At 38.2% G+C, this 26,424-nt stretch overlaps 1 protein-coding gene across 1 annotated transcript; it reads left to right on the top strand.

Annotated features, from left to right (window-relative positions):
• Positions 1–2,847: 2,847 nt before the first annotated feature.
• Positions 2,848–26,094, top strand: LOC148511905 (myosin heavy chain, skeletal muscle, adult-like). The gene is made up of 38 exons (XM_088482675.1): positions 2,848–3,051; positions 3,146–3,289; positions 3,879–4,035; positions 5,094–5,121; positions 6,152–6,263; positions 7,616–7,708; positions 7,970–8,033; positions 8,122–8,220; positions 9,681–9,784; positions 9,877–10,015; positions 10,881–10,999; positions 11,093–11,242; positions 11,344–11,514; positions 12,669–12,978; positions 13,123–13,190; positions 13,282–13,369; positions 13,452–13,569; positions 13,915–14,038; positions 14,136–14,272; positions 14,354–14,609; positions 15,231–15,473; positions 15,685–15,861; positions 15,950–16,095; positions 16,175–16,265; positions 16,369–16,758; positions 16,937–17,063; positions 17,155–17,273; positions 17,344–17,540; positions 17,887–18,070; positions 18,242–18,407; positions 18,574–19,007; positions 19,097–19,300; positions 19,396–19,521; positions 19,603–19,773; positions 19,964–20,068; positions 20,881–20,976; positions 21,101–21,232; positions 26,060–26,094. Exons 1-38 carry the CDS (start codon positions 2,848–2,850, stop codon positions 26,072–26,074), a joined length of 5,808 nt encoding a protein of 1,935 aa, XP_088338801.1. The 3' UTR covers positions 26,075–26,094.
• The last annotated feature ends 330 nt before the right edge of the window (positions 26,095–26,424 follow it).

The raw sequence follows: 26,424 nt of genomic DNA, 5'->3' as shown, positions 1-26,424 counted from the left end.
GGGGTGCTCAAGCATACACAGCACCCAAAGAGCCGGCTCCTATGTCTGTATGGAGCTATTTACTGTTTTTATTAGCTCAAAGTCCACTACCTCTATCTATCTATCCATCTATCTATCTATCTATCTATCTATCTATCTATCTATCTATCTATCTATCTATCTATCTATCTATATCTCTATCTTCTGCCATGCTGAAATATCTTAGGCATTTTTTTTTTCTAATTTTACCATTAAATTCCACTATTGGACGGATGTTTTTCAGCTTCTGTTAGTCATGTAGGAATGATATTGATCTCCGAGAATGCAAGTTAAGCACCAATTACAATGTTAGAAATCCTTTATTGATGTTTATGGGATTTTTTTCCATTACCCACGGTAATCAGACATTACAATTTGGATCTAAAAATTGCTTGAGAAATAATATTGTATGGGGACTATTTTGAAGAATAATAAGGCCGATTTAACAAAGAAAAAAAACTTGGCTGTGGTAGCTGAGCTAAGCCGAGCCCTGCAATACTGTCAGTCAGTGGTTAGCAGAGATTTACCAGTTGAGGTCCCTTCTGCGCATGCATGTCTTACCATCGCCTGGTCACACACGCACACTACGCTGGAAGCCCAGGCTTAGTCTTTCAGGTGCAGTTTTATAAAAAAAAAAAATTTGTAGACAAAGTTTTTTTTTTTTTCCTCTGTATCATAGATGGCAATAGCATAGGAGGACCGCTTGCTGTCCTTCTTAAATATGCAATTAGTAGCTTCTTCTTACCTTGCATGGGGAAGCTGTGGAACCAGTGATGGCTACTACCAGCAATGTGTGAGGCTTGATAATAGGGAGAAGCCCTATCTCCAATGAAAATGGCTCTTCCCCCTTTGCTATATAGACCCCTAATCTGATTTCTTGCTTTGGGTTAAAATACAATTACACAATGACATGTCATTAAATGAGCCAGTTTTTGTCTTTCATTTTCTTCTTACTTTCTATACTGCATTCATGCAATGACCCCTTGTACTATTAAGTTATTTGATTATCAATACAGTAATAGCATATAGAGAGGAACCAGCTGCCAGTCCTCTGCGCCTAAAATGAGATCTCAACAGGATGAAAAAGTTCTCTCTGAATTTAAAAACCTTAGGCTGGATATTTTTACTAAACTCTATTGACTGCCAATGAGTAAGAACATTCATTTATTGTAAGACAACCTATGTGATGAAATATGTAGCCCACTGGCAGATTAAAGTGTGAATCTATACTCATGTCTCTCGTTTCTTTTCAGCTTCTTGTTCTGGTCATTTCCCTGGCTTCATTTTTACTTCTTGAAGGAGGGCTAGAGGTGAGTGACAAGTATATTTATTTTATTATGGATTGTATTGTGTAATTAGGCCTAAGACAGCAATGTTCATAGCAAGAATGAATGCACAGTAAAGTCATTAAAGGGGGTCTCTGTCTTAACATGATTTAACATTTTTCAAATACTTTCTCAACTTTTAACATATTCTAGTAGTCTCCCTTTAATTTTGTGTTAGCAAATTTAGAAATATCAAACTAATCATTGCACACAGTGCCCTCCCATTTTCCCCTAGTAGATGTGTTACTATGTTTCTGTGCCTGTAGCAACCTTGCTCAGTGCGCATTAATGAGATGTAAGCCTCTAGGGTCATAATGAGTTGCAAGAGTCACTAGTTACATTAGCAGTATAATGTTTTCTTTTTTTCTGAAATGCTAAAGCCCAGTGTAGGAATTCCCTCCTCATCCAAAGTGAATTTAAAATTTGTAATCATTCAATTCAACATAATCACTGTCAGGGCCGTAACTAGGGTGGTGCGGCCGATGCCATTACACAGAGCGCTGGATGCACTGGGGCGGAACCGGCTGCCACCACAATCTGTATTTCCCAGGCACCCGCTGTGATGAATGTTATACAGCGGTGCGCCCAGGCAGCCCTTCTGTCACTCCTGAGCTCCACACAGGCTACCGGTGACTGTCCCAGTTCCTGCACTGTGTGTGGGGAGAGACATCACAATATCTCTCCCGCAGTGGCTCCTCCTCCCCCTGCCACCACGCAGGGGACACAGACAGTCAGGTACAAGAACTGGGGACACAGACATTAGGGTGCAGGAACTGGGGACACAGACATTAGGGTGCAGGAACAGGGGACACAGACATCAGGGTGCAGGAACTGGGGATAAAAACTAGAGGGTGTTGGGGATACAGAAATGAGGGTGCTGGGGAGACAGACATTAAGGTGCTGGGGGGACACACAGGGTGCAGGTGCTGGGAATACAGACATAAGGGTGCTGGGGATAATTTTAGGCACAATACAAATTATATTCTTTAGAAACATTTTAGTGCTAGATTCAATTAAGGATAAGTATTCAGAGTAGGGATGGTTATCAATACCCAACATTTTAGGTTTAACAGTATTTCAGACCAATATACTGTATCAGAATATTTTAGTTGACATTGTCCTTATGATATATTGTATGGATTGATTATACTGATATACTTTACAGATACACCCACCTGCTTTTCCCATCTTAGCTGCCTATTGCAGTTGTTTGAGGCTGTCCTGAGATTCTTTATCAGAAGACACCAAAAACTTGTTACAGTCAAAACCAGGTCCTTGGACCATGTTTTGACTGCAACTGGGCATGTGAAGTATTTTACATATAACAATCCTGTATCGTTCAGAATATCGGTATGAGACCTCCGCTTGGCCATCCCTAACTGGGAAACAATTCTCATCAGATTAGATGGTCAGAAGCATTTAAAGATAGTGCCACTGAAGATAGGTGTGCCTTAATGTCACTCATTAACAGGTATTTTAATTTGTTTACAGGAACTCAGCAACCATGAGTAGTGACGCTGAGATGGCCATTTTTGGGGTGGCAGCCCCATTCCTCCGAAAACCAGAGAAAGAGAGGATTGAGGCACAAAATCGTCCCTTTGATGCCAAAACATCTTACTTTGTGATTGACCCCAAGGAGATGTATGTAAAAGGACTAATCACAGCTAGAGAGGGGGGAAAAGCAACAGTAAAGAAAGAAGACAACACCGTAAGTTTACATTTGGAGTAATTGACACTCTTAGAAGGATAATGCAGTATTGGTTGAGCACTGACATCTTATCATACATGCCTGTTCTTTCCAGACTGTAACAGTGAAAGAAGATGAAGTTTTCCCCATGAACCCGCCAAAGTACGATAAAATTGAAGACATGGCAATGATGACCCACTTGAATGAACCAGCTGTCCTGTATAACCTCAAAGAGCGTTATGCAGCCTGGATGATCTACGTAAGTTCATCTGCACTTTAAATGTTCATTAAGAATGAAAATCATTGTATTAGGAGCACTGTAAAGTTACTGTAATCTTATAAGGGAGAACTCCACCAAGGTGACAAGTGTGCCACACTAATAGGGGGAAGTGTGCCACACTAACAGTGCTTCCAGTTACCATTGTCTCTCCATATATGATATGTAACAGGTCGATCACACTGTTCCTAATATCACAAGTTACCTTGACGTTCTCTAATGTAACCTGTAATTGTATAATAATAATAATAATAATAATAATAATAATAATAATAATAATAATAATAATAATAATAGCAACTATCTGATGTTATGTTAATTCACACATGCTTACATGCTTTTATAAATGGAAAAGAGTTTGTAATACCCTAAATATAGTATCCCAGTTTAATGTAGAATTCCTAATGGAACATGAAAATATTATGGATGATGAAATCACTACTTTGGCACAGTAACAGCAATCATACTTTCTCTACTATAATTACGCTTCCTTCCTTCTTGGCGTATGTTTGTATTACTGGGTCAAAATGGTTTATAGCTCTCTAAATTATACATGCTTTGTATCTGACAGACCTACTCTGGCCTTTTTTGTGCCACAGTCAACCCCTATAAGTGGCTGCCTGTGTACAACCCCGAGGTGGTGGCTGGGTACAGAGGGAAGAAGCGTCAGGAGGCCCCACCACACATCTTCTCCATCTCTGATAACGCCTATCAGTTCATGCTGACTGGTGAGTTTTCTCAAACATTGGTAACATAAGGAAGAAAGGATACATTTATTATTCCACAACTATTGGCTAAAATGATTGGCAAGCTATAAAAAGTAACAAAGTATAGTTGAAGTCATTGTTATCCCAAAGTGACATAGCAGTGAAACTATTGTATTTACTAATTTGCAATCTTATGTAATCTATTATCTTTTGAGATAAGATTGGCTACATCTTTATTGCAGCCATTTTGTGTAATGTTACAATGGGCCTGATTCATTACAGATCGCAACTGCAATCGCAGCTCCTTAATTGCACGCAGAGCCACTGCGAAAATATGCTAATGTTTGCAATCACAAAGCAATCTCAGTACAACATAAGGATGCCCACTTCCCTTTACTCACATCCGTAATATTTTGCAAGTCTGCAAAACCATCAGAAACATTTATTACCATCGGAGCCTCACGCACAACTACAACAAGTCTGACCTTACTCATAAATTGCTAACCTCATTGCACGCTGTGGTAGCTCAAGCTGCGTATGCCATCATAGTGGCTAATTTATGCATGCCCCTGTAACGGTATTCAAAAGCGTTTCGCCGACCACCTCCACGTCATCACCCCAAACGTTCACTTCCTGTCGATCACAGTGCGATGGGTCTGCGTAGTGACTGCAAACGCAGTTCGATCGCAGTGAGACCTTCTTGCAAGGGCACTGCAATGCATACGTATGCGCAGAATGCATCAATTGGCCGTCTGCGTGCATAATCGCAGTTGTGATCGGTAATGAATCAGGCCCAATGTACGTAAATTAAGTGACAAGTATTTCTGTTTCTGGAGTGTTTCAATAAATATTTAGATTGATGACTTTTATTTTTATGCAAACATTTAAATTAACGGCAGCTCCACAATGCTTCATATAAGAGGTAAAGATCTTCTAAACATAAACCAATAATTTAAAAAAAAATAGTTTTTTTTTATGCAATTGGTAAATATTTACTAGTGGTGGTAATTGGGCTGAGAAATTCATTGCTGTAGTTTATTATCTAATATTAAATATACTATTTGTATAATTTATTTTAGATCGGGATAACCAGTCCATATTGATCACGTGAGTAAAATAACCATATTTACAAAACACTTAAGAGTTTAAGAAGTGTCATATGCTGTAATATCCAAATGGGAGGCAAAAGTTGTTGTCAGGTATGAGATGTAGTTACTATGCCTACACCAGGGATGCCGGCTCTCGAAATCCCGGTACCAGAATCCCCACTGCCAGCCAGAAGGCTGGCGCTGGACTCCTGCCAGTAGTGGAGATGCCGTTGACTTAATCCCAGCAGCCGGCATCCAGATCATAAGTATAGCCGGGCCAGGTAGGCGTTTGCTGCGGGGGTTAGGGTTAGACTCCAGAGAGGGGAGGTTAGGGTTAGGCACCACCGGTGGTAGGTTACGGTTAGGCACTAAGGGGGAAGGGTTAGGTTTAGGCACATACTGGGAGTGTTAGTGTTATGGTGCTGGAAAGGAGGGTTAGGGTTAGGGGATAAATAGGGCAGGGGTACAGTACTTACCGTTCCCCTGTGAGGATTTTAGCCATCGGGATGCCGCTGTCAGTCTATTGGGATATCATACCCAACCTGTCAGGTATATGTTGATAACGCCTATTGGTCTCTGTGTGCAGTTATCTCCAGACCACACTAATAGACCCCGGTTGTGGAGAAGTTATTCAGGTGCTTCTCTAGTGGATTTATCTTGTCCATTCTGGTGGCTGTATGTACAGTATGTGGACAAATTGGGGACTGATCCTCTCACCTGGCTCACATAGTCAGGTAGCAACTAAAATAGCCCCTTCTCAATCTGTAATAATAAGATTGCCATTATGCCCATATTTATATATTGTATTGTTAGATAATTTGTGTAGGGTAGCAGTATTATGTCATGTTCTATACCACAACTGCTGAATATATACTGTAGAATGCTCTGTGTTTAGAATGCGATTACTGGATAGGGCTAAATCTAAATACAGGCCTAGCGGGAAGGCAAATTAAAGTCCAGTTACGTGAATTGATCAGATTGTACAGGAACAGGGAAAATCTAGAAAAATAGCTGTGGAATATGAGGATAATGCACTCTTTGTTCCCCAGAGGAGAGTCTGGTGCTGGGAAGACTGTGAACACGAAACGTGTCATCCAGTACTTTGCTACAATTGCAGCTATTGGTGAAAAGAAGAAAGAGCAAACTCCTGGAAAGATTCAGGTGAATATTGAAACAATTTAATACTCCCTGAATAAACCAAATGATAGAGTTGTGTGAAAAATACTTACAAAATTTAAAGTATACTTTTGTTTGGGATGGAGTTAGTAATGTCAATAAAATAATAAAAATCTTATTTACCCGCTCTCACCAAATTCTCTGATCCAATGGGTCTTCTGATGTCTCTAAGATCTGATCAGAAGATCCTCTCCAGTCTGCAGTGGACTTTTCTTAACCTGCTCATGTGTTGTCAAGATCCTTGATAATACTACAACAGTTTGCAAAAAGTCTACCCGACAAGGAGAGAGGATCTTATGCTCAAACTGCTTCTGCTGAACCTCTCTTATCATTCTCAATGGCATAGAATGCCAGTGGCATCAGGCTACCAGTCAACTAAAATATAATCTTTTTTATAACTTTTTATCTGAAGTTTAATTACCATATATGATTTTGAGTTCTATTCATCATCACTTAATTTATACAAAAGCATGTGAAAATTAACACTGTCACATACTTTTGTATAAATTAAGTGTCAGGGCTATTCATCAAGTTCCAAAAAACATTTTTTTTCGGGATCTTGGTGATGTTACTGTACGTCATCCTCAGATGGCGTACAGCCCCTGATAATCTTCACAGGCTGCCGTTTTCAGGGAAATCCATAGGAACATTGCAGATGTAGGGGGAAAGGTATCACTTTTCTTAAAAGCTGACTCCGCAAAAAGAGCAGCTTTATGGGAGTGATACTTTTGTTAATGAGGCATGATGAATGCCTCCAAACAGTTTTTTAAACTCACAGTGAGTTTAAAACATAATTTTCACAACTGATAATTATGTAATTATGAATAGACCCCTTTGTGGCATATGTCTTATTTAACCATTGCATATATTGTAAAATGTGGTGTTGTGAAATGTTATGCTATTAATACTTGAATTAAATATAAAGTTACCCTTAATTAGAAGTCTTTTAAACAGGGGTGGACCTAAAGCTCTACCCATCGATGTGGCAATTTATAGAGCTTACAACCACATTGATACTAGTATATACAATTTATATAACACACAAATGTACAGTGATACTAGCAAAAGTGCAGCTTGTATTAAAATAGACAAATATTGTAGTTTTATCCCATATTAGATATATAAACAGGGGAAAACATCCTAATTTAGCTACTTTAATGGAGACAAGTTAGATTTTTCAACAATTCCCCACACTTTGTTACCTCACTTTGCTTTGTGGCAAGTGAAGTCCTGTTTCTTCTATATATTAAAATAAAATGGAGTTGGAATGGAAAGTTAGAATAGGTAAATAACTGCAAAACTGTCATAACTCATAAGTTGTATTTCAACCATTTTAGGGCAATCTGGAGGATCAAATTATCCAAGCCAACCCTTTGCTGGAGGCCTTTGGCAACGCCAAGACTGTTAGGAATGACAACTCTTCACGTTTTGTAAGTAATTCTAAATCTGTGGATTGCCACAGACAAATGAGTTTTGCAGAAGATGCTAGAAGCATTAATACAATGTTACCTATATGTATCGACTAGTTTTATGGAAAAAGAAGGAAAAAAGTTTTCGTTACTCATTTATTGCGGCCATCTCTCGGGGGTGGGGGCAGTTGTAGAAGGCACATTAATATTACAGTTTTTGGGAGCACATTATCATCTCCTAAACCCACAATCCAACATTAACACATCTTGTATGACATTCAGGGTAAATTCATCAGAATCCATTTTGGCACGACGGGAAAGCTTTCCTCTGCCGATATTGAAACATGTAAGTTTAAAGAGTGATTAAGCTAATTGTTTAGTCATAATAAGAAGCTCTGGACTTCTCTCATGGGCTCTTCACTTGATTGTTCTAGATCTCCTGGAAAAATCCAGAGTAACATTCCAGCTGTCTGCAGAAAGGAGCTACCACATCTTCTATCAGATCATGTCCAACAAGAGGCCAGAGCTTATTGGTAACTAATTTCTTTAAGGACAGTTTATGCTTTAGTCCTATAAATAGTTAAAAAGCTGTAATTGTGATACCCATAATGTGCATAAAAGCACATTGGTTAGCATTGCTGTCACACAGCACTTGGGTCTTGGGTTCTGTTCTGACCCAGGGTCATTTCTGTATAGAGATTGTATGTTTTACCCGTGCTAGTGTGGGTTTTCTGATATTGTATTAATTGGCTTCTGACTAAATTAGTCCTGTTGTGAGGATTTTCCTATGGCAGGCAAGTTAGATTGCATGCCACACCGGGATAGGGATACTTTTATCTGATTATGAAGTCAGGTGGAATTTGTTGGTACTATATAAAAAAGGATAATAATATCTAGAGGCAGGCTGATATTTGTTGCAAGGGGGCATTACTTTTCCATAAAAATGTCTATGACCCCCTCAGCAGACTAGATGATTTTCATCACACCTAATTGTGAGCACCCAGACTTCTCCAGTTACCTGATGAGACAGCATGGCACTGCAGGAGGGACAAGTAATCCTATGGTTCTGTATTGTGCCCCTGGAGAAGATTGGTGAAGCGGGGGTTTTGCATTATAATTCCACCAAAGGCCTATGGTCTGCATAGTACACCCAGAGTTATTTTAGGTGCTGCACTACTGTCACTAGACAATTGGTGGTCTGCATTGTATAGCAGTCAGTAGTATGCAGTGGCAGATTTTACCCAGGATCTTCAAGGCTGCAGTTCCCCCCAGTAAAATCTGCCACCTGCAGGGACTGCCTAGCAGTGGCAGTGACTTCCCATTGCAAGCAATGTTGCTAATGATATGATCGACAAGCAGTCCTAGGGGGACATGTTTCCGAACCCCCCCAAGGAAAGATTCTCATAGGAAACCACTCCCCTGCTATCATGGCAGCCCTTACCAACTTTTAGAGGCTGCAGACAATGCAGTCCCTAGAAGCAGGCCAGCTTGTTAATTTGTGTGCCTGCTCAATCATGATCCTGTGCATGCACACAATTACAGACCCCCAGCTGGCAAAGGCAGGAGCCTTGGCTGGTAATATGTACTATGCATAGTGTTTGTGATAATGCTCTCTATGTTGAATGTCATTCACTATATTGTATAGATGTAACTGGAATAAAAGCGCATTAAATATCAGTCTAATAGGGCTGCATGAATTTTCATTATAGCACTTTGATATAACAATATTTTATATATTTTTCATTGGCTGTGTAAAATCATGCCCAAATTAGGCAAACAAAATCCACTTGGCTATGCTCTCTCCCTTGTTCACACATGCTATTACAAGTCCCTTCACTACTTACTTGTTTTTGCCCCAAGGCTAAAGTAGCCCTCCCCTGAAAATATTTATTGAACAGCCCCTACTATTTAGGAGGAATCTTTATTAGCTTTTAAAAATTAAATAACATATCTGTCTGCTGTATCAAATTTTCCTATTTCTATTTTTCTTTAGACATGCTTCTGATTACAACTAACCCGTATGACTTCCCTTTTGTAAGCCAAGGAGAGATAACTGTGCCCAGCATTGATGACCAAGAGGAACTTATGGCTACGGATGTATGTTTATGAAACTGTAATACATTCACACACTCTGTATTTGAAGGTGGTGGATAAACTATGGTACTTAGTTGCTCTGCTTGGGATTACAGAGTGCCATTGACATCCTGGGTTTCAATTCAGATGAGAAGGTTGGCATCTACAAAATGACAGGTGCTGTAATGCACTATGGTAACATGAAGTTCAAGCAGAAGCAAAGAGAGGAGCAGGCCGAGCCTGACGGCACAGAAGGTGAGTAAGGTTTGCTGTTCACATATTCACATTGTTGCTCTTATTTGAGGTGATTGAACCTGTCAAAGCCAGTTAGATGATTAGTATCATTAGTATCATCAGTGCACTCATTATTCATACTGTTATTATTTAGTGTATGCTGACATAGTGAAACGCGTTGGGTGAAAAATTTTTAGACATAATTTTTTAATCTTATGTCTTTATTACCTGTTTCATCAATTCACTGTATTTCTCTATTACAGTACTTTCTAGTTAGCTCATCTCTGGCTTTTATTTCCCTTTCTACTTTAAAAACTATCCAAATAATGCAGCACAAAACGAACTCCTTGCTAGAGCACCAGTCATCAATGCATGAGACCCTTCAGTCTATATCCATTCATTGTTTTCATGTATTTAGAATGTGTTATAAAAAGGAAATGATGGATTCCATTTGCAGACTAACACTGACCATAATATAGCCTAGACATTTTTTTTCAATTATCTGTAAAAATTATGTTAAAATAGATTCCAAAAAACAAAAAAAGGACATTGACTTTTTTCTTTGATTTTAAAAAAATTCACAAATTCGGAAATATGCACTGATGGAGTTGCTTTAAATTATAGAATGCTATTTTTATAGTAGTATTACCATAATTAGCTCTTATGTATGTTTCTTAATATAATGTTATGAAAAAATTGTGGTATCATGTAAGTTTGGTGATTTAGGTAAAGCAGAATCAGAAGGAATTAATACATGTAATAGATGGAGGTAGCAAATCATGTAGTTGTGGTGTGTGTATTGGGGCGGTAATAGAATAATTGTTTCCTGAGACAGTTACTAAAAGTATTCATAATAGCTGCTTTATTTACAAATCCTGTTTCACAGTGGCTGACAAATGCGCCTATCTGATGGGTCTCAACTCAGCTGATCTTCTGAAGGCTTTGTGTTACCCCAGAGTCAAAGTCGGAAATGAATTTGTGACCAAAGGTCAAACTGTCCAACAGGTAAATATCTTTAGTGATGTGTTTTGTTTTAATGTAAACCTAATTTCATTTATGCTTTAACATGACAATGACATTGTCATCACTTCTGCAAAGGTTTATAACTCAGTTGGTGCCTTGGGCAAGTCCGTCTATGAGAAAATGTTCCTGTGGATGGTCATCCGTATCAACCAGCAGCTGGACACTAAACAGCCAAGACAGCATTTCATTGGCGTCTTGGATATTGCCGGCTTTGAGATCTTTGATGTAAGTATCATATACTACATAGTGAAACATGATTGCTGTGTGACATCTGCATATGTTACATTTATGTAACTTTAATTGAGTAATTTGCTTTCTTGTGACAGTATAACAGCTTAGAACAACTTTGCATCAACTTCACCAATGAGAAACTGCAACAGTTCTTCAACCATCACATGTTTGTGCTTGAACAAGAGGAGTATAAGAAGGAAGGAATTGATTGGGAGTTCATTGACTTCGGCATGGACTTGGCTGCCTGCATTGAGCTAATTGAGAAGGTATACAATATGGGACTGATGCAAAGTTGGCTGCGATTGCAACGCAAATCACAGGTGCAATGTGCATTCATTAAAATAGCCACAAATGTGGCTATATGCAAAGTGGTAACTGTCTTAATATGGTTACTGATTGGCAGTAGTAGTATATGTGTCTGGTTTTTACCATGCAATGCATATTTCACATACATTTTTGTCCTACATGCACCCATGTTTTTACCAAATATTAGGCATCAATAAAAATACTAAAATATCTCTAATAAATTAATCTCTTGTAAAAAAGTAAGAGTATACACATATATCCAATTAGAAGCGGTTCTGTACAGCTGATGACAACCATCATCAGTCTTCGCTGTAGGAACTGCCCACCAGCAAATAATACAACTGTTTCAGGGATATATGTGTCTTTATCCTAGTCTGAATCATCCAGTTGTGCTAGCTCGCTCCTACTGTACTCAGTCTATGTTACATGGCACATGTACCATCCCGCCTACTCAGGTGAAAGTAAGCGTTGGCAGAGGCACACAAATCTGCACGGGCGCATATGCGTGCAGCCACTTTTCTGGATGTGCGCAGAGAGAGTTCACGCACAATATATGTAAACTTGTATATGTCTCATTCTGCATCAGACCGTATATCTTTTACATATTTACTTACAGTTTCAACACATTTTTCATATGTAGCAATGTGAATTTCGATCCTCCTATTAGGTGTTTTGCCAGTAGCACAATTGTTTCAGTATATAGGTTAGTTTCTATTGCATAACATCATTTAATTTCAAAATGCATTGCAGGATAAGATACAGAAGAGAAGTTTTTGTGCTTGAAATGTGTGCAAACCAAAACACATCAACAAACGACACATGTAGTCAGCAAGGTTTTGGGGTATTGTCTTCTGACATTAACAATTACAATTATTACAAAAATTACATTTGGTGAATGAGTAAAGTTAGCATTCTAGATTTACATCAAGTATGTATTTGTTTCATGTGTTTAGGAACTGACTTTACTGTATATGCAACAACATCAATCTGACAAAACACATAATTGTAAAATATATTAAAACATGGCGACTATATGAATTTATGGACACTATTAACAAATATTCAACACACAATCAAGAATATTATGAATTAATAACTGCCTTTCTGTAATCAGCCAATGGGCATCTTCTCCATCCTGGAAGAGGAGTGCATGTTCCCCAAGGCAACAGACACTTCATTCAAGAACAAGCTGTATGACCAACATCTCGGCAAGTCCAACAACTTTCAGAAACCTAAACCTGGTAAAGGTAAAGCCGAGGCCCACTTCTCTCTGGTCCACTATGCTGGGACAGTAGACTACAACATCACTGGATGGCTTGAAAAAAACAAGGACCCACTGAATGAAACCGTGATTGGGCTTTACCAGAAGTCTTCTGTGAAGCTTTTGTCTTTTCTCTATTCTTCCTACTCTGCTACAGATGCAGGTATTACATTGTGATATTGTTCTTCAGGTGTACCACTACAAATTTGTCATTGTACACTAAACTCCACTCATGACAAGCACACATATATTACCATTGCTAATCTTGTCATATAAAATTTGCTTAACATACTTCCTTCTTTGGTAGATGCTGGAAGCAAGAAGGGTGCCAAGAAGAAGGGTTCCTCCTTCCAGACTGTGTCTGCTCTTTTTAGGGTAAATGAAGTTTTGTTTCATGCCAATATTTACATATTTTAGTGTCTTATCTTGTATTTACTGATTACTTCATATAATTATTTATGTACAGGAAAATCTGAACAAACTGATGAGCAACCTAAGAAGCACTCACCCCCACTTTGTACGTTGTTTGATCCCCAATGAAACAAAGACCCCAGGTAAGCAAATTAAACTGTTTTAAGTTCTAGTCATGAGAAATAGTTCTAGTTTAAATGGTGATTAGTGAATGTATATCTTTAGGTATTATGGACCATCATCTGGTCATGCACCAGCTCAGGTGTAATGGTGTACTTGAAGGCATCCGGATTTGCAGGAAAGGATTTCCAAGCAGAATTCTCTATGGTGATTTCAAACAACGGTATGGGTCACTTATGCCAATTCTTCTACAAAAAATACCCCTATTAGTTATTAGAATTATAACATAATTTTATACCAATTTTCAGCAGAATGACTTGCCTATTTAGTTCACTACTACTTCTCCTAGGAGTCTATTCTAGTAATATAATTTAATTTACTTCTGATAATCATAACCATGATCACTAGCCTTTTATAAAAATACTTTGTATATTGTATGTACAGTATACTAGAAAAATGTAGATTGAATATGAAACATAAATCCTATACAATATTTATTGGGAATGAACAAAATATTTTTGTGTTAGGCTTAAAAACACATTCATTATTTGTGTTTAAATTTTTCCAGATACAAGATTCTAAATGCAAGTGCCATCCCAGAAGGCCAATTTATTGACAGCAAGAAGGCTTCAGAGAAGCTTCTTGGATCTATCGATGTTGACCATACCCAGTACAAGTTTGGACACACCAAGGTACACAGAATTTGAGGATCACTTGTATACTTTTACTTTACCTGTGCAAGCCATTGAAGTTGTTACCATTAGGTAAACACATTCCTCTATTGTTAAGGTGTTCTTCAAAGCCGGTCTGTTGGGTACCCTTGAAGAGATGCGAGATGACAAGCTGGCACAGTTGATTACACGTACTCAGGCTATGTGCAGAGGATATCTAATGAGAGTTGAGTTTCAGAAGATGATGCAGAGAAGGTACTTTTACATTTTAACATGGTTGTGACGTATGTGGTAATTGTTGAAGAAGTGGCAAATCTATATGTGTTTTGATATTAGGGAATCTATCTTCTGCATTCAATACAATGTTCGTTCATTCATGAATGTCAAACATTGGCCATGGATGAAACTGTACTTCAAGATCAAGCCTCTTCTGAAGAGTGCTGAATCTGAAAAAGAGATGGCCAACATGAAGGAAGAGTTTGAGAAGACAAAGGAGGCTCTGGTCAAGTCAGAAGCAAAGAGAAAAGAGCTAGAAGAAAAAATGGTCTCCATTCTGCAGGAGAAGAATGATCTGCACCTCCAAGTCACATCTGTAAGTATAGTCCCCATATAAATACTACAGTTGGTAAACATGAGAAATATTAGTGAATTAAGACTCTATTCATTATGTTAATTATTCTAACTTTACCCGAACACTGGAGTAAGTCATCATTGCTCCGGCACGGAGACAGCTGATCTGAAAATCAGCTGTCTGCTCAAACACTTTTTACTGCTCCTTTTGGAACAGTGAAACTAGTGCGCCTGTGTGACCTACAGGTCACGCATGTGCACAAAAGCCCCAGCATCCAGCGGAAGGAGCCAGACAGGGGCGGAGGGATCTGAAAGGATTCCTCTTTGCAACCCAGAGGGAAGGAGTGGGTTGTGGGAGCAAACACCATCTGCAGATGGCGAATGCTCCCGCAGTCAAGCTCCAAAAATATTGTATTTTCGGAATTTGATGAATTCTGCCCTTATAGTAGTGTATGAGGACAGCGGGCCATTCCGGGAGAGAAAGGTAAACAGGAGATATCACAGATTTACCTTTTTGAAGAATGTCCCAATAACTTAATTTCTTCAAAAGCAGGTGAAAATGTTAATTTTCACCTGATTTTGTAGAAATTAAGTGATAATTAATAGACCCCTATTTAGCTTATATATGACATTTATTTCACAGGAATCTGAGAACCTGGCAGATGCAGAAGAAAGATGTGAAGGTCTTATCAAAAACAAGATTCAGCTGGAAGCTAAAATCAAGGAGATTAATGAGAGGCTTGAAGATGAAGAAGAGTCAAATGCTGAGCTAACAGCCAAGAAGAGGAAGCTGGAGGATGAGTGCTCTGAACTGAAAAAAGACATTGATGATCTTGAGCTGACTTTGGCCAAAGTAGAAAAGGAAAAACATGCCACAGAAAACAAGGTATTTTATTGATACACACAATATAATTTGTTGATTTACCATATTCAGTTAGAGTCAATATACTAATATCAGTTAGGTAAGATGTACTCATTTTATTATACTTTTACCAGGCACATCCAGCACTCAGCTGATACAAATATATCAAATTATCTTTGTGTGCCTGTCACAAAAAAAGTACTGCACAATAATGTTTAATACACATATTATATAGGTTAAAAATCTTACGGAAGAGATGGCAGTACTTGATGAAAACATAGCCAAACTGACCAAGGAGAAGAAAGCCCTACAAGAAGCCCATCAGCAAACCTTGGATGATCTGCAAGCTGAGGAAGACAAAGTTAATACCTTAACCAAAGCCAAGACTAAGCTGGAGCAGCAAGTGGATGACGTGAGTAAAATGAAGAAGTAATGTATAAAATAACTTTAGTTGCAGTTTTGCAATGAGAATCATCCATCCAATACATGTATTGTTACAGCTTGAGGGATCTTTGGAGCAAGAGAAGAAACTCCGCATGGATATGGAGAGAGCCAAAAGAAAGCTGGAGGGTGATTTGAAGTTGGCCCAGGAGTCTACAATGGATTTAGAAAATGACAGGCAGCAGTTGGATGAAAAAGTTAAAAAGTGAGTCACCTTGAGTGACAGTGGATGGCCATTGATGAAAGAAGATTTACTTATCAAGATTCTGTTTTCATTAAAACAGGAAGGATTTTGAAATAAGCCAGCTGCAGAGTAAAATTGAAGATGAGCAGGCATTAGCTGCTCAGTTACAGAAGAAAATTAAGGAGCTCCAGGTACAATTTGCATTCTTCCAAACTAAAACCTAAACTTGCAATAAGCTAAATTACCTTTTTTATTTTAAAAATGTATGTTTGTTTTTCAATCTGAACATTAAAGGCCCGCATTGAAGAACTGGAGGAAGAAATTGAAGCAGAACGTGCAGCTCGTGCCAAGGCAGAAAAGCAACGTTCAGATCTCTCCAGGGAACTTGAGGAGATCAGTGAGCGTCTGGAAGAAGCCGGTGGAGCAACTTCTACTCAGATTGAGATGAACAAAAAGCGTGAGACTGACTTCCAGAAAATGCGGCGTGACCTGGAAGAGGCCACTTTACAACATGAAGCCACTGCTGCTGCTCTGCGGAAAAAGCATGCGGATAGTGTAGCCGAGTTTGGAGAACAAATTGATAACCTTCAACGTGTCAAGCAGAAACTGGAGAAAGAAAAGAGTGAACTTAAGATGGAGGTTGATGATCTTGCCAGTAACTTAGAATCTGTCTCTAAAGCCAAAGTAAGTACATTGTACATTCATCTGTCAGAGGACACCATATTAAGAGAAGTAAATACCACTACAGTACCTTGAAGCTGACAATACACTGAGATTACTTCATGTTACTTTAATAAATAGTCATCAAAGGAAGAAAGATGTTACCATGGCATAAGAAATAACTACTGTATTTATTTAATAGGCGAACCTGGAAAAGATATGCAGGACTCTAGAGGACCAATATAGTGAAATAAAAACAAAAGAAGAAGAACATTTGAGAGTAATTAATGACATAAATACACATAAAGCACGTCTTCAAACAGAGAATGGTGATTATCTACGGTGACCATATCTATTTAGTTTGTTTCATACTTGTAAAACTGAATTCACTATTTGTGCTTTTTTAATCTCTCCACAAAGGTGAATTCTCTCGTCAGCTGGAGGAGAAAGAGTCATTAATTTCTCAGCTCTCCAGAGGAAAGCAAGCTTTCACCCAACAAATTGAAGAACTGAAGAGGCATCTTGAAGAAGAAACAAAGGTAAAAGCAAATAACTCTTTGCTTTAACTTTGAAGACATTTTAACAGTTTTCTGTGTCATACTTTTAAAGGCCAAGAATGCCCTGGCTCATGGCCTGCAATCTGCCCGCCATGACTGTGATCTACTCAGGGAGCAATATGAAGAAGAGCTGGAAGCCAAAGCAGAACTTCAACGGTCACTGTCCAAGGCCAATGGTGAAGTTGCTCAGTGGAGAACAAAATATGAAACAGATGCCATCCAGCGCACAGAGGAACTGGAAGATGCTAAGTAGGTGTTGCATTGAACACATTGGTTACTGAATGGACATAGAATGTAATAGTTGCTTTTTATATTATTGAGCTCCTAAATAATTATTTATATTTGCTTTACATAATAGTAATTTGGTAGTTTATATATAAAATAAGCAGAGTTCTAAATACAATAGAATATTTCATGAATTTCTATTCAGTGTTGACATAGTATAGCCAGGTGACTCCAAATTTATCTTTTTTTCTTTTTAATATAGTTAGTACTGTATTTAAAAGAATATACCATAACACAATAATGATAAACACATGACAACTTTAAAAGTTAATTAAGTGCCTTCTTCAACAATGGACTACTTGTATAACAGGAAGAAGCTTGCTCAGCGTCTCCAGGAAGCTGAGGAGCAAATTGAGGCGGTCAACTCTAAGTGTGCCTCTCTAGAGAAGACCAAACAGAGACTGCAAAATGAAGTTGAGGATCTCATGGTTGACGTAGAGCGTTCAAACTCAGCCTGTGCTGCACTTGATAAGAAGCAGAAGAATTTTGATAAGGTTTGTTTTGAACATATCTTTGATATTGCTTGTCTGCTTGAGAAATGAAAATGACTCCTATGTCCTGAAAGTTATTATAAGAATACAATATTTGAAACCAAATATGAGCATGTGACACAAAGCTCATACTGTAGTTGCACAGTAATTTACTTTAGTATTTTAACTGTTAAGGTTCTGGCTGAATGGAAGCAGAAATATGAGGAAACCCAGGCAGAACTAGAAGCTTCTCTGAAGGAGTCCAGATCTTTGAGCACTGAGGTTTTCAAGATGAAGAACTCATATGAAGAGGCATTAGACCAGCTGGAAACCCTGAAGAGAGAAAACAAGAATCTCCAACGTAAGTGTAAATTTCTTTATCATTCTGAAGAATATCTTGTGAGATAGTAATAACAATATTACTTTTTAACCTTGTATTTGCAATTTCTAACCTAATATTTCTCAGAAATTTAAAACTGGTTGAAATCAATTTGCTTTAAGCATTTTTAAACTTGCTATTTCTTTAGTGGAGATCACCGACCTGACAGAACAGATATCAGAGTCAGGAAAAACCATTCATGAGTTGGAAAAGTCCAAGAAACAGGTTGAGCAGGAGAAGTCTGACCTGCAATCAGCCCTTGAAGAAGCTGAGGCATCCCTGGAGCACGAAGAGGCTAAGATTCTCCGGGTACAGCTTGAATTGACCCAAGTCAAAGCTGAAATTGAGAGAAAGGTGGCAGAAAAGGATGAAGAAATTGACCAGATTAAGAGAAATAGTCAGAGAGCCCTGGAATCAATGCAAAGTACCTTGGATGCTGAGATCAGAAGCAGGAATGATGCACTAAGACTGAAGAAGAAGATGGAGGGAGATCTTAATGAAATGGAGATCCAACTGAGCCATGCCAACCGCCAGGCTGCAGAGTCACAGAAACAACTCAGGAACGTACAGGGACAACTCAAGGTATATAATGTGAAGATGCTTAGTTGTTACTAATTTTATTTAATAAAGTATTGCTGATTAGGGTATTCTTTTAAATGTTTCCTAACTAGGATACCCAACTGCATCTTGATGATGCTCTGCGAGGAAATGAAGATCTTAAGGAACAACTGGCTATGTCTGAAAGAAGAAACAATCTCATGACTGCAGAAATTGAAGAGATGAGGTCCGCACTTGAACAGACAGATCGTGCACGCAAGGTGGCTGAACAAGAGCTGCTTGATGTCACTGAGCGTGTTCAACTGCTCCATTCCCAGGTGAGATTGAGAAATTGTGCTCTCATAGATTTTGTTTGAGACATGTATGAGTCCATAATTGTGGAACTCATAAATTGCCATTATTTGTCCATCAGAATACCAGCCTTATCAACACTAAGAAGAAGCTTGAAACTGATGTCTCTCAACTGCAAAATGAAGTAGAAGAGGCTATCCAAGAGTCTAGAAATGCAGAAGAAAAAGCCAAGAAGGCCATTACAGATGTAATATTTAATAACAATGTATTCACCAATAAAATACTGTATTATTTTTCTTTACTATAAAATGTTTTTCTATTTCACAAGGCTGCCATGATGGCTGAAGAGCTGAAGAAGGAACAGGACACCAGTGCTCACCTTGAGAGGATGAAAAAGAACCTTGAGCAGACAGTGAAGGACCTTCAACTTCGCCTTGATGAGGCTGAGCAGCTGGCATTAAAAGGTGGCAAAAAGCAACTTCAGAAACTGGAGGCTAGAGTGAGTCTGCAATCACTAAAAATATTTTTTATTTAAAAATTTCCTGTTGGATATCAAATGAAAATAATTACAACATAATCTATTTACCATATCTTAAAGGCAATTTAGATATTTATGAACAGGTGATGAATGAAGAACTACATACACTATATACAGTATGTTTGTCTCAGATATTCATATGATATTGCAGGTACGTGAACTTGAAAATGAGCTTGACGCAGAACAAAGGAGAGGCTCTGATGCCATTAAAGGTGTGCGCAAGTATGAAAGGAGAGTTAAAGAGCTGACTTTTCAGGTAGGTTAATTTGATAATTTGGTTAGCTTGATAAACTGCCAAAAATTTATTAAGTTATATGAGACATTTAGAAAAGTATACTACAGTATTTGCAGAAACTTAATTTTACAAACATATACAATATTTATGCTACATAGATTTGCTTGATAAGTTAAGGAGCCAAAATTCAAACTCATCCAATGAATATTATTAAAGAGAATTTGGTAAATTTATGTGATTATCATGGAATTTTGTTGAAGGTTGGATAGAAGTAAGTGTAAATAATCTGCAAATTATTGATATTAAGGGCGGTATCCAATTAGCAGCGCTAAAGTAGCACTGCTAATTGATCGTGGCAGGGCTATCCTATTAGCCCGTAGTGCCGACCCGATGCCGACATTTATCCTGGATATTTTTCAGGACCTGATGTGTCCCGAAAAAGAATCCATGATAAGTGCCGTTTTTTTCACCCCAAAAAAGGCGAAAACACATAGATCTGTGAGCTTATCGCGGGCCATATGTATTTTCATGAGATATATCCTATTATTTCATTCAAATTAATAGGATAGGGTAAAAAAAAACATTGGTGAAAAATGGGGACAATCTGCAAAAAATCCATGTTTTTCGACAATTGTGGGGATCAATTAGAACCCTAACAATGTTCGGGGCTAATTGGATACTGCCCTAAATGTACTGGGAAACGCTGCAAAAGAGGACTAATCTGTACAAATTAATACATGTAAATTTTCTTAATTACAGTGTAAAAATGTGTCTATTGTATTCAGGAAAGTATTTTTTTTTGTTTTTCACTGTCTCACTATCACATTACACAGTCAGAAGAAGACAGGAAGAATGTTATCAGGCTACAGGACTTAGTTGACAAATTGCAGCTAAAAGTCAAAGCTTACAAGAGACAAACAGAAGATATTGTAAGTAGAACTTATTACATTAATACTGTCATAATTTTTTTAGAGGGTTTATTTGCATTTCCGACTGCACAAATAACACAAATCACAAAAGAGGTAATATATAACACCTATTCTATATTTTTAGGAGGAACAAGCAAACATGCATCTGTCCAGATTCAGGAAGACTCAGCATGAGCTGGAGGAGGCTGAGGAACGTGCTGACATTGCAGAATCCCAGGTCAACAAGTTAAGAGCCAAGAGCCGTGATGTTGGCAAGGTGAGGACTTAATTTGCATAGAAGTCTTTAAATACTAATAAGAATCTTCAAGTCAATGGACATATAATACACTCAATTTACAAAACAATTATCTGGACATTTTTATTTCCAATTTGAACTCAAATCCACAGAAAAAGTACATTTAGTTTTTAATGTAGAGTCCACATGCCTATCTATGCTGAAAAAAGCTTTCTGTACTACAGAAATTTAGTTTAAACTATTTTGGCCTCATTAATATTAATAATATAAATAAAGTCATAGTGAAATTTATTTTCTACCCTCAAATGTGCCCACTGCTTGGAATGGTATAAGTGTAAATAATGTATATTCAGGGGAAGATATGGAAAAAATGTAAAAAGCAACTGAAGTTGTGTCCTCTCATTGCATATTGGGGTTAATCTAATTCAACTATATATTTTTTTTATCTTATTTAAGATTAAATAAAAAAAATAACAATGTAGAAAATATTTTAAAGTCCTATTTCATGTGAATGATGGTTATGATTAGTCATAAATAAGTAATAAAAATAAAGGCAGTATGTAAAAAAAGAATAATGAACAATAATTAGAAATGCCTTGTATCTTAAGGGGGGTATCCATTTAGCGATTAACCAAGCGATTGCACGATAACTACGTCGTTATCGTGCAATCTCTTGCAAATCATGCATGCATCGTGCATGCATCGGGCATGTTTTGGTCGGAAGCGACCAGCGATGCGCGTGCTTGCTGGCCGCTTCCGACATCCGACATCGCCCGTACATGCTGGTCAACCTGACGATCTAGTCATATTCAGCATGTGCGGGGATAAGGGATGTGCCTGGACTGAACGAGTGAACGTTCAGTCTAGGCACATCACTAGATATACAAACGAGAGCACGACTGCAATGTCGCAATCGTGCTCTCGTTTGTATATCTATAAGTGGATACCCGCCTTTAGATTCAATTTGAACATTAATAGCAAATCCAGAAACTTTTCATCTTTTTTTGTATTCAGAAATCTGTTTTTCTAAGTTTAAACAATACAGACACAAAACAAAACAAAGAAATTACAAGAAGTCATATCAAACTACACATGACAAAAGGAGAACAAAATGGCAAAAGTAAAATAGAATAACATGTAAAGTAAAGATATCCACCTGACTGAAGTTTAGTCAGAAAAATTAACAATTATGGTGCGTCAGAACTTAAATAAGGTAAATAAGTCCATTGGTGCAAGTGATGATTGGAGGAAAGTAGGAGAGGGAGGCGTTTGACAGAACTTGGCTAAATAATCAGATACTTACAGTAGGTTTGAGATTAGGGAGACAGAGAGAAGCAAAAGTAACAAGATGGTACCAATCTAATCTGCTCCCAGCTGTCAGTAAAGGTATTAAGTACTGTAGCTGATTCAAACAGTTTTATAATGTGACTCAGAAATTGCACATGTAAGGTAGAGATGTAAGGACTCCATTCATTATAGAACTTTTCCACTTCCTTCTGAATGTCTTGTAAGGTCAAAATAAAAGATTTGTAATAACTTGGCCTTGATCTTGTATAGGAGTGGAGAAGCAGATGATGTCCATATCCTTAGAATTGCCTTTATGACTACAGTTAATGTAATCTTCAATATTGGTTTAAGATTGACAGAGGATGAGCAGGGCAAAGGGAAGTCCATACTTTGAAATTGAAACAAAACATTAGAATGGGATACTTTTGCAATTGCAAGCCAATTGCACATTAACAAAGGTCACTCCCAATATTTATGATGGAATGATATATTATCGTTAAGATCCTGTAAAATGATTCCTCTGCGCGTGAGAAATATAGGGCCTATTGCAGGCCTCAATTTGTACTTCCTGAAGAGAAGCCGATTGTACATATCTAACACAATTAGGATTAATCTTTGTAAGGAAATCTGAGGAGTCTGCAGGTGAAACAGACATGGTCCATGCTGCATGTGTGTGTCTGACTGTAAAAGATCTTTATAAAGGAATGCAATCTTATATTTGTTAGTTAGGAGAAAATGAATAAAATTATACACAGGGAACTTCAGAACTTTTAATCCTCAAAACACAGAGTTAAAATTAAAAATAAGACGTTATTATTTCAGCCAATCCTGTGTAATTTAAAGATAATATACTATACTATACTATACTATACTAGTTAGGAAGTATGCAAAAATCCTAAAATATGGATTTGGTGATGTTACTTGAAGGATAGATTTGTGATTATTAAGCAAAGCATGGTTTACTTTAAACAAGGTTAAACTTTCTCTCAAACTTTAGAATGAACTGGTAATACAGGGCCTGATTCATCTTTGGGAATAGAGTAAGATATAGCAAGTGATTGTGAACCAGGACAAACCATGTTGCAATGCAAGGGGTGCAAATACATACATTTTATTTTGCATGTAGGGTAAATACTAGCTGCTTTTGCATGTAGCCCACAAATACTGCACAGCTTCATATTTATACTGCAATTTAGATGTCAGTTTGGACACCCCCTTCCAAATCTAAATCTCTCTGCACATTTTAAAGCTGTCCCACCTGCAGTGCAGCATGGTTTTACCAAGATGATTCCCAAAGCTGAATCAGGCCCACAGTTTAGACTCAGACATAGTTATTTACTGAGTAAATGGGCCACACCATCATTGTTTCTTTAATGTTCTGAACATAACACACCTTCAGGGCCATTTAGAGCAGGCCTGGGCCTCAATACTCGCGCGGGGGTGTAACCTAATTGTGGTATGCGTGGCCACCCCCTCCTAGGAAACAAAAAAAGAAACAGCCTTATTTGCAGCCGGGGGGGATGGGGGGATGGGGGGAGGCACTGTGAACTCAGCCAGGAGCAAATCCAGGGGGGGGGCGTGATCAGTTCGATTGCCCCCCCACTCCCTATCCCACAGGCAGAGGAGACTGCTGTTCTGCTCAGTGGCAGCAGTCTCCCTGGTCTCCCACTGCAGCCCAGCTCACAGCAGCGTGCTGGGCTGCTGACAGGTAAGAGGGAGGGGGGTGGGTGGCATCGGGCCCTCCAGCAAGCCCAAGCTCGGCTAATTAGTACATGTCATACCCCCCTCTTGGTGCCACTGCACACCTAGGCATGCCATAATTTGCCAATCAAGTTTTATTGTGTTCTGTATAACATAATGGTATTTTTCCTGGAGCATTGGTGCATTTTACATTTGAAATTGTTCCTCAGTTATATCTGTAGTTACACAATTTTGAAGTGAACAGGACTAGTACCAATCTGAAGCCGACCACTGAATTAGAACATTCATAGGTTTAGACCAGTGTTTCTTAACTCCAGTCCTCAAGCATCACGATTTGAGGATTTCTGTCTGTGGAAACAGGTAGGATAACTGAAGAGGCGAGTGGATGATGGTGTTATGTAACAATTTTCTGAAAAATTACTTTTTTTAATGGATGAAGGTTTTATGACTTAGAGATCATAGTAACAATGTTATTTTAAGTGTTGGTACTATGTACAATTCCTAAATCAGTGTTTAGTGTAATCATTTATGTTTAACTTTAAATATCTCAGTTTCTTCTAAACATTACATAACACCATCATCAATTCGTCTCTTCAATTACTGAACCAGCCAAGTAAACTCGTCACCTCTGCATGATTTTAAAAAAATCCTGAAGGAGCTGGTGGTGCATAAGGGCAATAGTTTAGAAAATCTGATCTAAACCATTTTTCTCAAGTACGGTGCTCATGGAACCCCCTATAAGTGTTTTCAAAGTCTCCACAGAAATCACAAAGAATATATTTAATACCACTTGTCTTTTAAATTGTGTTAAGCTGGGAACACAGTGACAGATATATCGGCCATTTCATATAACAGGCGATCTGTAGTGCATGGCGGGTGTGTGTGAACGATGTCGTTAACAGACATATCACATCTGTCCTGCAGCCCAGCGATAATGATATATCTTGCAGATATATTGGCACATCTGGCTGTGTATATGGTGACCCACCGACCGCCTGTACACTAGCTGCAGGGACTCAGCAGTGACAGACATCTCAACTGGGTGGGCAATTTAAATGCCCTCCCAGTTGTGATGTCAGCACAGACACATCGGCTGAATGATTGGTAAGTGTGTAGGTCAGCGTGGCCAGGTGTGTAACCAGCTTTAGTAAATAATGACCAACCGTGAACATGCACAGTAGATGATGTGGAAAACATGCACTTTGATGGTTCCACAAGGACAGCCAATAGTCAGCATAAGCCAGAGCCATTACCTACCTACCTGTAGCCAATTAGAGCATAGGTATATTAACAGCAGAGCCGTAACTAGACTTTTTGGTGCCCTGTGCCAGAGAGATCATTGGCGCCCCCCCATTTTTTAAATAGGGACATAAGATAGTGGACCTAAAAAAGGGCCATGGCCTCCTGGGGAAGGGCCAGAGAAGAGATAGGAGATGATGGGGATAAAATAAGAGGAGGCTACAAGTGAGAATGATAATAAACACGAAATTGACAGGCCCAAACATCGCCCCCTGACTTGAGCCACTACCCTAGTTACGGCCCTGATTAACAGTACTGGAACACACCTGTAGCCAGTCAGTGCATTAAAAAATTTACAGTGCAAGAACAAATTTATTGCCAATTCGAACATTCACAGGTTAGACCCAACCTATAGCTGATCAGGGCATTAGAGCATTCAAAGGGCTAGAACTAACTTGTACCCAACCAGAGCATTAGAATATTTACAGACCTAGTAGCAACCAGTGAATCAGAACTGTCAACAATATAAATGTTAGCAAACCTAACAACAATAGAAACAACAAAAAATATATGCAAAATGTTGTATATGAAATAACAAATTTATACTTTTTTTTATTGCAGAAAGCGGAAGAGTAAGAACAAGCGACAATTTACAGAAGAAGTTCATATAATATGGACTCTTATGTAATTAAATGTTATGTATTTCTCATGTTTAGATATAGGTGCAAATAAAAACCCATAAAACAAAAAAATTGCTTGTGTGATGTATTATGTTTATATAGAAATACTCAGTATTATACCTCAGTATTATAGGTATTATATGATACAGTAGGCTTTTATTGCCTATAATGACAGTAGGAAGCCATTCTTTTCTGTGTATTCTCGCAATTTTCATGCAATTACTATAAAAAAAACTCTGTAATTAGGGAAATGTGTGCTGGATATTTCAGTAACATTTATCTCTCCAATTTTGCAAAATTTCAAAT

Source organism: Taudactylus pleione, unplaced genomic scaffold (genome assembly GCF_031769625.1).
Source record: "Taudactylus pleione unplaced genomic scaffold, aTauple2 ptg000290l, whole genome shotgun sequence".
NCBI lineage: Eukaryota > Metazoa > Chordata > Amphibia > Anura > Myobatrachidae > Taudactylus > Taudactylus pleione.
This window is presented reverse-complemented; position numbering and strand designations above follow the sequence as displayed.

What these genes read in the sequence shown, in the direction of transcription:
- LOC148511905 (XM_088482675.1), top strand. Translation starts at nt 2,848, where the DNA reads ATGAGTAGTGACGCTGAGATGGCCATTTTTGGGGTGGCAGCCCCATTC. An exon ending in AAGGTCAAACTGTCCAACAG is followed by an intron (nt 11,000 to 11,092) that starts GTAAATATCTTT and finishes ACTTCTGCAAAG; the next exon opens with GTTTATAACTCAGTTGGTGC. An exon ending in ACGTCTTCAAACAGAGAATG is followed by an intron (nt 17,064 to 17,154) that starts GTGATTATCTAC and finishes CTCTCCACAAAG; the next exon opens with GTGAATTCTCTCGTCAGCTG.